Raw genomic sequence first — 14,777 nt, 5'->3', positions numbered from 1 at the left:
AGGTATGAGTGCGAGTGCGGATGGTTGTTTGTCTCTGTGTGCCCTGCGATTGGCTGGCAACCAGTTCAGGGTGTCCCCCGCCTACTGCCCGATGACGGCTGGGATAGGCTCCAGCACGCCTGCGACCTCCGTGGGGACTAATGGATGGATGGATGGATGGATGGATGGATGGATGGATGGATGGATGGATGGATGGATGGATGGATGGATGGATGGATGGATGGATGGATGGATGGATGGATGGATGGATGGATGGATGGATGGATGGATGGATGGATGGATGGATGGATGGATTTTTTATTGGATGGGTAGATTATTCCTCTTGGTGGGCACGGCTTAGGAAACGCCCACCCCAGGACACTCCCCGGACTGTAGGCGACGAGTTATGCAATATGCGGTGCATGTCATACTTTTTATTGCATGGATGGAGTAATAAATATCTCCACAAATAAATATCTGTTCTTATCAGAGATGACAAAAGTTTCACAAAAGTTATATATATTAAGCCAAGTCAAATTTATTTATACAGCCCTTAATCACAAAAACGTCTCAAAGGGCTTCACATGGCCACAGTTAATAATTATTCTCGACATCCACTGATCTTAACCCCTTGGGAGTGCAAGGAAATACTCACGAAACCCCAATTGGGAAAAAATGAGAAACCTTGAAGATGAAGAGGGCAGGAAAGATCCCATTTCCAGAATGAGCCAATTACAATGGATGCAGAGTGGACAACATTTAACACACAATCTATATTTGATTTGATTTGAATGTTGTCCTTATGTTGTTCTTGTTTCAAAATCAATGATGACGTCAACATTCTACAAGGAAAAGATTGAGTTTCTCTTTATCGGAAGGGCTTCAGCAGTCTTTTATAACCACCACACCCTTTTAATTTGTTTTTTGATTGCTGAAATAGGCGCGCCAGTGATGTGTTCAGTCCCAAAAGTCATAAACCAAAGTCTATTGGATAAGATCAAGGGGAGAATACACAAATAGCATCCATAATTCTTAACTTGTTTTCCGTTGTCAATGTAATCGACAATATTGTGGTCGTAATTTGTAAATAACCTTGATAGTGTATCATTTTATACAGAGCACTTTCTGAGGTAACCAAGATGTTTTGTTTTAAAATCATGTCGCTATGGATGTTACAATATCAGATCCATTAACATTTTCTGGTATTTACCCTCTGTTATTATGTAATCTATTCAAATAACAGTAACCCTGTTTCTTTGAGTTTGAGCAACATACATCATGTATTCCTTGTACAAAGTTGGAGTTCAAGTCAAATAAAAAAAGATAACAGAACCATGTTAAATTCAAATGCTGTCCATTTGTTTTTACATTGAAGCCATGTTTGATCCTAAAGATGACATGACCTGGTAATTGTGGCAAAACAATACATTGTGACAAAACGGTGAAGGTATGTGCTTTTGTTGTGAAACAAAATGGTGGCTTGTGAATGAAGCCAGTGTGTATCAGTGGAGAAAGTTTTTGTGTGAACCTCTTTATTTGGGAGGGCTTTATTGGGAGGAGCTCATTAGAGAGATCTTCTGGAAAGTGATTCATCAGAATGCTTGAATGATCATACAAATTGTAATGGGCCAAGCTCCCATGTTTGACCAATGGGAGCCCTTTTGTTGTGGTGTTTCTACATCGGACACGATAGACCCAGTATGGAACCTTGCCATGTTGTCCTGCTGACACGGCCCATCTCTCACGCTTCCCCGGCCACATATTAGGCAGAGAAAACAACAGTGGAAAACTTGATCAGGTGTCTACTTTTACATTTAGTGAGTTGCTTTTTTTTGTGTGTTTTTATTACCTCTGCGCCCATGGAGGAGGACTGTTGACACGTCAATGGCTTTTGTATATGTTAATCATTTATATTTATAGAGGTGGTTATCACGAGAAGGAACAGGAGCCAAAGGTCTCATCCCATTTGAGAGAGAAAAGCCATCTGTGCGTCTTGCCAGGTAAGTCTGATTACAGCATTTTAAAATCAAATATGATCTACGGCTTATTTTTTCATCAAGTCTCAGTATTTACATATAGATTTGTTGTATTTGGTTATACACCACAGTATACAAAATCAAATGTGATCTATTGCTTATTATTCATCAAGAGTCATTATTGACATATAGTTTGATTGTATTTGGTTATACAGTGTACAACTGTTGATTGATTCACCAGAGATATATTAACTGATTTGGTATCAAGCAAGTTACGCTTTTTGAGAAAAGCAGCTTTCAGTGACATTCAGTCACTTTACGTTTCTTGCGCACGTTCCCATTGTTATTGCAGCAACCCAACATGGTGACGACACAACGGTGTTAACAATTGCTTGCGATAGTCAAACATGCTTTGTGTCCATCTTATTTTATGTCACTGATGGCATGGTTTAGTGACAATTAGATCTTCTTTTAATATCTTCAATGTAATTGCAAAATCACGGCCCGGGGGCCAGATACGGCCCACCACATCATTTTATGTGGCCCGCCAAGACAAATTGTGCATCACATTCGTGTGTCATTACTAGAATTGAAAATTGTTTTCACTTTTAATATCTTTTATTTCAAATATTTGAGTTCAGTTTTTACCTCTCTGATTTGAAAACGAATTATTTACTGTATATACGCTTTTACTGTATATAATATGAGGTGCTCATACATTTATTTGGGTTGACAGTCATAATGGCCCTCCGAACGAAGCTATGACGACAATGCGGCCAGTGAAAAAAACGGGTTTAACACCCCTGATATACAGTATAGAAGTATTTAGGGAGCTGCATTCAAATCCCAGCTAATATTTGAATAAAGACAGGCGACAGCCTCCACCACAGAGGCCACACTGCCTACACAGAAGTCAGGTGTCTGTTAGTAACTCATTTTATACAGGATTATAAAATGTTAGCAATATGAAATATGGCATTCTGTGATAACATGTTTGTTGTTACTTGACTTTACAATGCTTATAGTATTATTTCAATCATGCTCTTCCTTTAAAACATCTAAATGAATACAGGACAAAGCATTTTGAATTCGGGGTTGGTTAAATCGAGGTAAAAATCGGATGGAATACATATACTCAATCTAAATATGAACCTCAGCAGATACGTAGAAAAGAAAATCAAATCAAGTATTTTTCCTTTTGACTGACATCAGCCAGAAAAGTAGTCAAAGGTCAAATTATTATTTGTATTTTTATTTTCACAGCCATGGAGTGTATCCCTGGAGGCTTTCTGCTGTTGTGTGTCATCAGCCTAATTGATGGTGTGTGTTTGTTTCTTAAATAATTTATCACGCGAGAGCGACAGTATGCATCAATTTTAATCATTTTGTTTTGTTTTTGCAGCAAAAAACGCTCCTATAATTAACAATGACCTCACTAAGTTGTGCGAAGACATTCCAATTAGTAGGTTTTTCTACATTTGGTTTGCTTTTATCACATTGTTACCATTTCCACTAAGTACTAACTTTGGATCACAACATTTCCACAGATCACCTTGCATTCAAAATAGATGCCACCGATAAGGATAATGATAAACTGACATATTCACTTTCTGGGGAAAATCGTATATACTTCAGGGTGGACGAAATGAACGGAGATGTTTTTGTTGCAAGGAAGCTTGATAGAGAGGTATACGTTATTTCTTATTTGTTTTTAAATGAACATACTTAGAATTAAGTTAAATTGGCCTGAGTAATATCAAGTATTCTCTCTCACTCTCTCTTGCTCTCTCTCTTTCTAGAGTGTTAATGTATTTCCACTTGGAATTTCTGTTTCAGACGGTGACTATGTTGTGAGTAACTCTGAACACTTTTTTTTTAAATCAATAAGATATCAAAATAATTTGCATTGCACACTGTTTCAGGCAACTAAAGAAATAGAGATACTTTTGAGGGAAGCCAATGACAATAAACCCACATTTGAAAACTCAAATTTAGACACCCCAGTGAAAGAGGTTTGTAAGATATATTTTATTGAGTTATCCTAATTCATATTTTTTTTAATTAAACATGTATATGTAATCATGTTTGTGTCTGTACCTGCCTGATGTCTCCAATACTTTAATTACATTATATGATAAATTATGTTCACCAATCATCAATTATGTAAGCAGGGATGCTATTATTGGACTACATTATTATTGCTATCATTAATCATTTTCTGTAAAAACAGTTTTTGTTATCTGATGATTTCTTCCCCTGGTCTTTATTAGAATACTAAAACAGGTACAAGTCTGTTTAAAGTAATGGCCACTGACGATGACATTTCACAAGGTGGTCAGATTACGTACAGCATCGCTGATGTGAGTATGACCCCTAATTTACAGTATGTCTATTAAAATATTATTCTACAGTTTTCCATAAACTTCAGTCAATAGCAATTTACGCTTTTATTTTCCAGGTTACTCCGAGGGATGGATTGAGTCTGTTTAGTATTGTTCCCACAACGGGTGATGTCATGTTGACCAAGGCACTAAATTACTCAGGACCGAGTCGTTATTATAGGCTGATGATAAATGCAACTGTGAGTATTCGTTCAATGGGTTGGATGTTAGGTGATATTGGATGATATGGAAAGACATACCACATGCATCATAAACTATCTTGAGCTTCTATATTTATATATTTGTGTTTTTGAAATGCCTCAAAGCTCTTTTTTTGTAACCAACGCAAATCTGGTCCTGCACGTGGCGTGAATCTGTGAAGAGGCGTGTTAGTCTCATAGCTGCGCGGAAGTTGGTGTATTAAAAAAAAGGTGCTTGCTCCATTGAAGGAGTGAACAAAAGCGACTCCATTCACTGCCAAATCAAGTGATTTAAATGTGGCATACTCATATTTCGTTCGCATGGAGACATCTCTGTGAGCTAAAGGATGCAGCGATCCATGCATGACCGGAGCATTGTCACTGCTCTTTGTTGGAGTGGAAACAGATCATTTAAGAGGGGAGCCTCATTAAATATGAGAATGAGCGAGTGATAACCGATGGCGACATACATGTCTGTGAATATGTCTGCGTACAAAGGCAAAGCTTTGAATTTACCAGCCTTGAAATATCTGAATTACTTGGAAAAGCAGGACATTTTGGCATTTACTTTGTACAACTGAATTTTGACTTTCTACCATTTGCCATTACAGGATGGCGGAGGCCGTTGTTTTTACAGTGAGACTAATTATTTCTCAACCATTGCTTATTATTTTGTTACCGTTTTGGATGTCCCGGATCAAAACCCCAAATTCTTGAGTCTTCCCTACATTGGGAGTGTTGATGAAAATTCTGCAGTGGTAAGTTCTTGCTTACCAGCATCTGCATTGAGGAAATGAGTCATGATTTCTCCGGTATTGTAATTTTTGATCAAAGACATTTTCACTCTAACTTGAAAATGTGTTTTCTCTTTGATAGGACAAATCTGTTTACACCGTGACTGCCATAGACCAAGACACAGGAATCAATGACATGATTATCTACAGCATTGAAGGTATGGTTTAATAATAACATTAAAACATATTACTGTTTATATCTAATGTATGTCTTACCTCTCTCGACGACTAACAGATTCCACTGCAGCTGGCCTCTTTAAAATCTCGAGCAATGATGGCATTATTTCTGTAGCATCGGAAATTGACAGAGAAAAAATTGGTGATTCTGTTACCATGATTATCAAGGTATGCGTGACATTTAATGTCATTACGAACATAACGGTGGAATTTCCAAGGCTGCTATTCATCTATATGAAGGAGATAATTATATGTCCACATGCTTGTTGACTTTAGGCCACTGAATCCCAGCTTGACATCCATGGGGTGTACGCTAGCGCCACAGCTTCAATACTGATCAACATCAACGACGTCAATGACAACAAACCCGAATTTTATAAGTGTGAAGGCTCGGGAGAGCTGCAAACGTGTGATAAAGCAAGTCAATTTGAAGTGGACGTAGCCGAGCACTCATTCAGTGTGCCCATTAACATGATGGTCAAGGACGAAGACAAGGTAACAACTTCCTACAGGATCTGTCACTCAGTTTTGTGCTAATGCTCAATTAAAACCCTAGTTTTGTCATTTCATAGATTAAAAGCATTCAACTAACTCTGAAGGGAGCTGACAAGGATGTGTTTTCCGTCGAGCCACGATTTTCTATGGCCGACAGCGTCGTTCAACTTGTGGTCAAAGAGCCAAATAAACTGGATTATGAAAAAACACAGCAAATGGTTGTAGAGGTGAGAAAAGTACAAAAGACACATACGAGGATGACGCCTAGTGAGTGCTATGCTTTCCTTCCCACATCATCACTTTTCACTCTGTGGTTGGTCTTACCCCAACGGATGTCGGAAAAAGAAATATTGGAACTGACATAAACAAGAAATTTGACCTCTGTGTATTCTTTCAGCAGCTTTCCTTAAAACTGCCCTTACGTACGAGTATGTATGTCGTTTTTCGTTGTCACCTTTGTGCAGTATTTGGTGGGAAATAAGGTGTCGACTCTGTCATGTCACAGGTGATTGCAAGCGATCCAGAAGAAATCAGTTTTGTCTCCACTGCCACAGTTACTATTCGGCTAACGGACATCAATGACAACAGTCCCACATTCCCAAAGGACTCCTACTTGAACTTGAAAGTGACCGAGCACTCTGACGTTGGCACCGTAGTGACTATTATTACCGTAAGTCCTCTGAGCTGCGGAATCTTCATGCACACGAGTATGATATGATAAGAAACAAAAAAAAGACCATCTCTATTTACAGGCAGATGATCCTGACACAATGGACAGAGACAACATCACCTACATGCTTCTCCCGGAAAGCATGTACGTCTCGATCACACTTCAGTGACCTCAATGAGGACATTTTCTTTTACAGAGGAACACCACCAACCGAATCATATTTGTGTTTCAGACGGACTTATTTTGATGTGGAGCAAAAGACGGGAGTGATTTATGTGAAAAACAAGACCTTGTTGGATCGCGAAATCAGACCGCTGTACTCCGCCACCATTCAGGCCAAGGATTCGGATGGCAAGCCTGCCACCGCATTATTGCAGTTCATAGTGACAGACATCAATGATCAGCCTCCGGTTATTAACAAAGAATATTATCAGGGGTTTGTGAAAGAGGGCTCACAGTTGGAAATTCAGATCGAGGTAAGAGACATTTGGATGATTCATTCAGATCAAGGGATTTGTTGAAAAGTTTGATGTTTCATTGTTGCTTAATTCTAGAGCACAAGAGACTGTTATCATTGTTGAATGATGGTGGTGTTGTGAAAAACAATCTTTCTGGACGGGTGATTTTAGACATACTACGTGCTCTGTCCAACCGTTAGCCCGATTGACTTCTACGCTGTATCGAGGACTCCTCAATCCGCTTCAATCTCCTCATATGATGTGTTCCAATTAAACATACCATTCCAATATGAAGATGTTTTTTTGTCCATTTTCCTCCATTTCCAATAGGCAACTGATGCAGATGAGCCAGATACATTAAACAGTCAAATCACATTTGCAATAGTGCCAAGCAAGTACAGCGATGACTTTATCATAGACCCCGATACCGGCATGTTGAGGAACAAGGTTGAACTAGACCGTGAAGCTTTGGATGCTGAGCTAAATGGCAAGATTGAGCTGAATGTTACTGCCACAGATAAGGGTACGCCTTCCTTGTCCACCATGGTCAGCGTGTTCATCTATGTGGAGGTATGTCTGCAGCAGGTTGAGTTGGAATCCTGTGTTGAACTGCAAAAAGTCATTAACGTCAACTATTTCCAGGATGTCAATGACAACGCACCAGAATTTAAGAACCCCTCTTATAAATTCAGCGTCCAAGAAGGGGAAAAAGGTCAGTAGACTTGAGTCGGTTTTGAGTGTTTATAAGTGCAAGTTCTAATTGATAAACTATTTCCTGCCAACAGGTGCATTTGTGGGTACGGTCCTGGCTCAAGATTTGGACCAGACAATAGACTTCAACCGGATAGCCTTTCGAATCATCTCTGGAAGTTTTGACAGTTTTGCCATTCTCACCACTTCTGAAGAGCAAGTTTACATGGGAAACATTACAGTAGACCTGGGTATTGACCTGGACTATGAGAGTGCTCGGCAGAAATACATGTTGCAGGTAGAAGCCATAGATCGGGGACAGAAAAAAGCAGTGGTGACGGTTGAGGTGGACGTGTTGGACGTGAACGACGAAAGGCCCGTGTTCTTGCCTTCGAAGCCCGTGAAAGTGAAAGAAAACACAACACTGACTGAGGTCATTGGTAAATTTGAAGGCAGGGATGAAGACGGAAATCACTCGCTGATCTATGAGTTGGAGTCCCTCAAATGCAGATGCGATGGGTCTCTGTCACCTTGTGACTGGTTTGTCCTGGAGCCGACAGGAGACGTTCGGGTCAATCTGGAACACACACTGGATTATGAGCTGTGCGACCTGGCGGTGATGGAAGCTCAGGTGATAGACGAGTACACTGAGAAAGGGGAGAACTCCAGTCTCATTGCAGGTCTGCTCACTTAAAGCTTACGCGGTACATAGTCAGAGACATTTGTTCTTGTTCCCAGGGCTGCAAGAACACAATCAATTGTTGTCTTAGAACTTTTACGTGACTTGTTAGGAATTGGAAGTGGTCACGGAAGTCTCGTTCGGCGAGTTTTTGGAAGCGACAGATGTCAAAGACTGATCATTGCTTGCATTTCTACAAACAGAGGTGTCAAATCCAGGTTCTGAAAGTAGAAATCCTGCCACAATTTGCCTTTAGCCACAGGAGCCTCTAAGATAAACAAGCTAAGCTCCTTGGGAGCTTGTTTACCTACCGACTAGGTTGATTGGAGGCACCTATGGCTAAAGACAAACTGTGGCAGGTTTTTTTTTTACTTTCTGGACCTGGATTTGACACCTCTGCCTACCATGTGTCTTGCAAGGAATTACGAAAAAATACACAAATGGCAAATAGAGCAATAAAGAAGAAAATGACAAAATGCACATTGAGCAAACATTGTCCTTGTCCATACCCCTTTGAAAACAAGAACAAATAACTCTTCTCGTGGAGTATGTATAGACCTTTACACTAAGAGCACACGTGTTATGGTGTTTGAATAACACCACTTTGCGCTGCGACTTTCTTTACAACATTTCAGGACAAATGGAGATCATCATTGAAGACATCAATGACAACGCCCCACAATTCCTCATCTCAGATTCGATATTCGGTGGGTTATTGTGCTCTTTCATTTGATATGATCAATCTTTTTAAAATGTACCTCACTGCTCACTGTCATGTCAATTATTACAAGTAGCACATTTGCTGATTGGCGGATTCCATCACACAATCTGCGCGTAGACATTTGTCACACGATATGAAGTGGTTATAATCAGTTCCAGTTCACAATAGTACAGGTCTAATGCACCCTGTAGATCATATCAGTAATGTCTTTACTTAATCAAGCATCATATCAAAATAAATGACCAACTTAATTCAACAGCATTGCTAAAAATATGTTCTACCTTTCTTAGTTGTCGTGTCAGAGTCTGCAAGCAAGGGGACATCAGTTGGGGGAGTCACTGTGAGTATTACTCAAAGTCCTGTAAGCTATGTTTGAATGCTACGTAACGCCGTTCGACGTCTTGTTACGCTCAGGCAACAGACCGGGATACAGAAATCAATGCACAGCTTCAGTTTAAAGTAAGTGAAGTGCGATTTGAGGACATCAACACAAACACAAGTGGAAGCCGGTCATTGTTTGAGGCTGTTACCACACAGCAAAAGGACATTTACGTTGGGATTATTCAGTAAGTACAAAGTCAGCAGCTTTTCTACCGAGCAGGTTTGGGTCTTCTCACAGACATCTTATTGCCTCCCGCATACAGAACTAACGAGGCGCTTGATGTCACTTTGAAAGGGAAATATTGGGTAACAGTGACCGCAACTGACTCTGGCGGCCTCTCCACCAACACTACACTGGAGGTGAGTGAATGAAAGCATCACGAATCCTCTTCTATCACCAATGCGAAAATATGCCCCACTATATTGTAAACAAAAAACTCCAGCATTTCTAAACTTTTCTTTCAATATTGCAGATTTTCACAGTTGACACAACTTATAGAGTTGACCTTCAATTTAGAATATCACAGGCTGAGGTCATAGAAAGCAAACCTGCTATAATCAGGTATGTGGACCATATTAAACGCTCACCATATTTCACTCTCCAAACCAAAAGGGGGCAGCATAATACCAGATGTCATTTCTCTCAGTGAACTAATTTTCCGGACCTGTATCACGCTATTTTAAGCTTTAATTATAGGCAAGTATTTGATATTATATTACTGGTTGACCGCTGTACTCACACGTTGGTGCGTTCAGTGGCTGCTTACAAATAAGGACAAAATGACATAGTAAAAATCATTTAATGCTCCACATTTTCTAATTTATTTGATGCATCAAAATCAGAACAGGCTCATGACAACTCCAGTTGCAGAGACAGCTGCTCTGTGAAACTGGGTGGTTTTTTTTTTTTTGAGTCTCCATGGGTGCTCCTGGGGTTGCCTGGTCTTTTAATTGGACAGGAATGAGGAGGAACACTCCAAGATGAGTGAATGGGGGAAAACACAACTTTGAGAGTGTTTTTGATGAAGAATTAGTATTTTATCAAGGCTAAAAGCTAAGAAACAAACAAACAAAAAAAGATGATATGGCTCCTTAAATTCGAGGCAAAAACACTAAACCCCATTATTCATCCAGCCAACCACTTTTATCTCTCCCCAGAACACTCACAGCTGCCACCAAAGCTGTAGTTGAGGTTATTACCATCAAGGAAGCACCTTCTGAAACATCCAGGTGAATTTTTATTCTCTTACTTTATCTGAAAACGGACTCAGTTAAAAAATTACAGGTTCGTGGGGACAATAATAAAAACTGAGAGATAATTTTCCTCAGAAGGGGGTGCAAGTGTTCTCATCAAACATATTGTCGTTGTTATGTATAAAGCATGGGCTGCATTATTTCCTCACAGGGCTTCTTCAGTTGGTGCAATCATGGTGGCATATTTTCTTTTTTCCAATGGGACTGCTCTCACTAAAAATGAAGTGGAGCTAATGATTTCCGTACCCCAGCATGCTAACGCATTGGACCAGTTAGGGCTCATGTACATTGTAAGTATTGGGTTTGTTTTGGAAATGAATGTTTTGAGATATCTTCATTTTTATACCCCACGTTTTTCTTTCAGCCTACAATTAGACAACATAATAGTAAACCCCTCGCCATTGCAAATTCCAGTTTTTTGTTTGTTTGTTTGTTTTTTTACAGCCGATAACTATTTTGGTCTAACTCTACTGTATATTGGGTGCACTGTAAATCTACTTTTGACCACGAGATGGTGGCAGGCTAACTAAATTCGAGACAAAATATGAAAGCATTGCATTTCAACACAGCCTAGTTCATGTTGGAAATTATTGAATGTTAGCCACTATAATATATATATTTTTTAAGCTGCCATAAAGCGAGGGTTGTGGGTTCGTGATGTTCATTTGTGGGCATGATTCTTGATGTATATCATTAGATTCTTGAAAAATGGATTTCATTTACAGTAAATGCAGAGAGATACAGTGTAACAGTGTGCAACAGATGTAGCCAGTTAATTTTGCAAAGGGGCTACATGAGAAAATGAAATGCCAACATGCAAACCTCCACTTTGAAATAAATAGATATTAAATAAAAGCACAGCTTTCAAGCTTTCACCACATATTTTACATTTTGCTTCAGCTTCAACTGTGAAGGGTTGTCAGAGACTGTGGGCGGGCCAGATTTCAGACTCCTTGCGAGGGTGGTCTGACTGTGGGGGTTGGAGGAAGGTTTACTGTATAGCTGTTTTGGAGGAAATCAGAGAACCCAAAGAAACCCAAATGCATTTGATAATTCACTTAAAACTAATGGCAGAATGTTGTGCTTTGTCCTAGACTGATTCATCAATAAAACCGACGGAATCTGACCCTCTAAAATATGTTCCGTATGGAATCATGGCAGGTCTCATAATTGTCCTTGTTGTGCTCATTACTTCACTGGTTTGCACTCGCAGAAAGTAAGTACTATGGGAAACAAAGGGCTCTTCATTCATTCATTGGTCTGCAACTTGCGATCATCAACTCTCTTCTCGCTTCAGCTACAGGAGGAAGCTCAAGGCAGCCAAAGCCATGAACTCTGCAACCATGGTGGCATCTGACAACCTTAAAAGTGGCCCTGTGGTGCCAGGGACCAACAAGTACACCATGGAGGGGTTAGATGACAACACCATCATCCATAACTCAGCCATTATCAGTAAACTATAGAAAATGTACTTTGTTCCTAACTCCATGTCATCATTTTACACTGTTAGGGCAAACCCAGTTCTCAATCTTAACATTGACACAACCATGGCGCTGGATCTGGATGGAGACAGCTCAGATGTTGACAAAGTCAGGTAAACTGATAACGCAAAGTCACTTGGAAACGTTGAATTTTTCCTTAGATCACTTGGCAGAATCAAGAATTAAGATTCAAGTGGAATTGACCTAACTGGTCAACTAGTAATTGAATGACATTAATTAGGAAGTCTGTCTGTACACTGGCGTTATTTCTCAAATGTTGATGTTACATTTCGTTTCTCCCTCCGCTCATTTCCCAATCCAAGCCTTGACTCCCTGGACTACAGTGATGACATGAACACATCTGGGATGGATACAAAGCAAATGATGGTAAAAAAACAGATTCAAACCCGCTCCATTTTGTACATTTATTTCAAATACAGTGGCCTAATGCTCAAGCCGCTCCTCATTAGCAGAAAATCCAGGAAGAAGAGGAACCGGAGGATGTCGGGCCCCCCGAGTACATCGAACCTCTGGGCGCGGCTTTGGCCGAGCGGAGCCAGAAAAAAGGTTTAGACGATCACAAATTGGGTATCAGCAACCCTGCATTCAGCACAACAGACCTGTGACGTGATGGTGGACATCCACCACGGATACGATCTCTTTACAATCACCCAACCAAACTGACAATTCTAACACAAGATGTTGCTGAGATTCCTGTTTAAGATGAAAACATTGAAATGGTGGACTGACTATTGTGAGGATCAGCAAACTAAAAGAACAACCAAAAATTACATTGTAAAATCCTCACAATGCCACCCATGCATTTATTGTACATTCTTGTTTGAATAATATGAAGCGGATTTGTATGTCACTTTGTCGCACAGTTTAAGTGATTCGACTTTTCACCACGTGATTTTGGAAAGCTCTTACTGTAAATTAAATCTGAAATCATAATCCTCATCATCATATTTATTTTCATGATAAAACACACTTTATACATGCACATACTGTACATAGTCAATAGTGATAACAGACGGAGTGCACTCAAAATCGGGTCCGCGGGCCAAATCCGTCCCATGTCTAAATTTAGACCTACCCAAAGCATCGTGTCATAAAATCAATATGTGGCCCACTGGCACTGTTTCGGGGACATGCGCACCCCAGTGCGAGCCAAACGCATAGAAACGGGAACGCGCACACGAGCGAGCGCATTCTACTCCGTCCCTTCCCAGTTGACGCGCACTCAGGTGTCCATTTGCAAGATTATCAGTGACACACACACTTCCTCATTCAAATGTCCTCACACCAAGGACTCAGGCGACACTAAGATCAGAGACGCTGCCTGTGACGCTGCACAAGGGAAAGGCGAATAACCCACGCTCTATACGCACTGGTGAGCACTCTTGTCTACTTACTACTAACTCTACAAACGCTACTGCGCGTCCGCGCCGCCCACTCAGTGATTGCAAACAACAAAAAGACTATGGGTTATTATTATTTGTGATCATGAAGTATTTTGTGTTGTATGAAATTAAAATGAAAGGGAGAATGATTTCATTTGGATTAAAAATCTGACATGATACAACCTGGCCTTTTTACTACAGTCGAAACACCAATATCACCCTTCTCATTAATACAATAACAATAATAAAACAAACTCAAGCCATGTAATGAAAAAAAAGAATCATTCAACTTTCATTTGTATTTCATTTATTATTATTTTAATCTTTAACTATCTTGGTAATGCAATTGACAATAGATTCTCATTTGCAATGTCAACCTATCTGCAAATAGCAAAGGATACAGTTACATATTTCGAGGAATGTCAGGCCATGGTCAGCCACTATAAATTTTCATCTAACCAAATCTTCTAACCTTTGCAAAAATTTTGGACACCCCGGACTTAAGGTTTGTTACCTAAGGGGCCCAAAATGGTATTCTCTGTTCTTAACCAGTTTGCACTTCAATCCGTATCATCAATTGTATCATTACAACTCTGTTGTCCTGCACAAAAGTCCAAACTCCCAAACCCCTGCCACTGTCCAAATACAACTCCCATGTAACTCTTAGTTTGTTTTATATGCCATTTCAATAAATTGCTCAGTTTTTAACCAACACTTACTCTTTCCTGTCAATGTATTCCATCCAGTCTACAACTGTGAGCGTAATTTTTTTTGGATCACAATATTCTTTGTCATGACACTCACATAAATAAGAGGACAAAAACCGCTGCAAAAAGATGCAACACGTTTTGTGCAGACTGTGATCTTTATTTCGGTCAATGTTGTAAAGCAGCAAGTTGAAAATTGGTTTGCCTTCAAATGAACTGTGTCATCAGTTAGACGAGCAACACCCACCAGTAGCGGGTGCTACCCTTTGACGTAAAAAAAATGTGTATTGCATTGCCTTAGCGAATTCTACAAGATTCTACAGCTGACAAA

General features: G+C 39.9%; 1 protein-coding gene across 1 annotated transcript; it reads left to right on the top strand.

The window, feature by feature from the left end:
• The first annotated feature begins 3,220 nt into the window (after window positions 1–3,220).
• Window positions 3,221–14,412, top strand: cdhr2 (cadherin related family member 2). The gene is made up of 30 exons (XM_085902236.1): window positions 3,221–3,275; window positions 3,358–3,417; window positions 3,503–3,642; window positions 3,755–3,805; window positions 3,878–3,967; window positions 4,226–4,315; window positions 4,414–4,536; window positions 5,148–5,294; window positions 5,413–5,488; window positions 5,566–5,675; window positions 5,784–6,002; window positions 6,080–6,229; window positions 6,508–6,672; window positions 6,755–6,816; window positions 6,905–7,148; window positions 7,461–7,700; window positions 7,773–7,842; window positions 7,916–8,500; window positions 9,135–9,206; window positions 9,511–9,560; window positions 9,635–9,786; window positions 9,865–9,961; window positions 10,075–10,163; window positions 10,760–10,831; window positions 11,007–11,145; window positions 11,950–12,071; window positions 12,153–12,266; window positions 12,366–12,449; window positions 12,660–12,723; window positions 12,807–14,412. The coding sequence occupies exons 1-30, from the start codon at window positions 3,221–3,223 to the stop codon at window positions 12,960–12,962; spliced, it is 3,888 nt and encodes a 1,295-aa protein (XP_085758362.1). The 3' UTR covers window positions 12,963–14,412.
• The last annotated feature ends 365 nt before the right edge of the window (window positions 14,413–14,777 follow it).

This window comes from Syngnathus leptorhynchus, chromosome 2, assembly GCF_054491065.1.
Source record: "Syngnathus leptorhynchus isolate UIUO chromosome 2, UIUO_Slep, whole genome shotgun sequence".
Lineage (NCBI taxonomy): Eukaryota > Metazoa > Chordata > Actinopteri > Syngnathiformes > Syngnathidae > Syngnathus > Syngnathus leptorhynchus.
This window is presented reverse-complemented; position numbering and strand designations above follow the sequence as displayed.

What these genes read in the sequence shown, in the direction of transcription:
- cdhr2 (XM_085902236.1), top strand. Translation starts at nt 3,221, where the DNA reads ATGGAGTGTATCCCTGGAGGCTTTCTGCTGTTGTGTGTCATCAGCCTA. An exon ending in GATTATCTACAGCATTGAAG is followed by an intron (nt 5,489 to 5,565) that starts GTATGGTTTAAT and finishes GACGACTAACAG; the next exon opens with ATTCCACTGCAGCTGGCCTC. An exon ending in CGTCCAAGAAGGGGAAAAAG is followed by an intron (nt 7,843 to 7,915) that starts GTCAGTAGACTT and finishes TCCTGCCAACAG; the next exon opens with GTGCATTTGTGGGTACGGTC.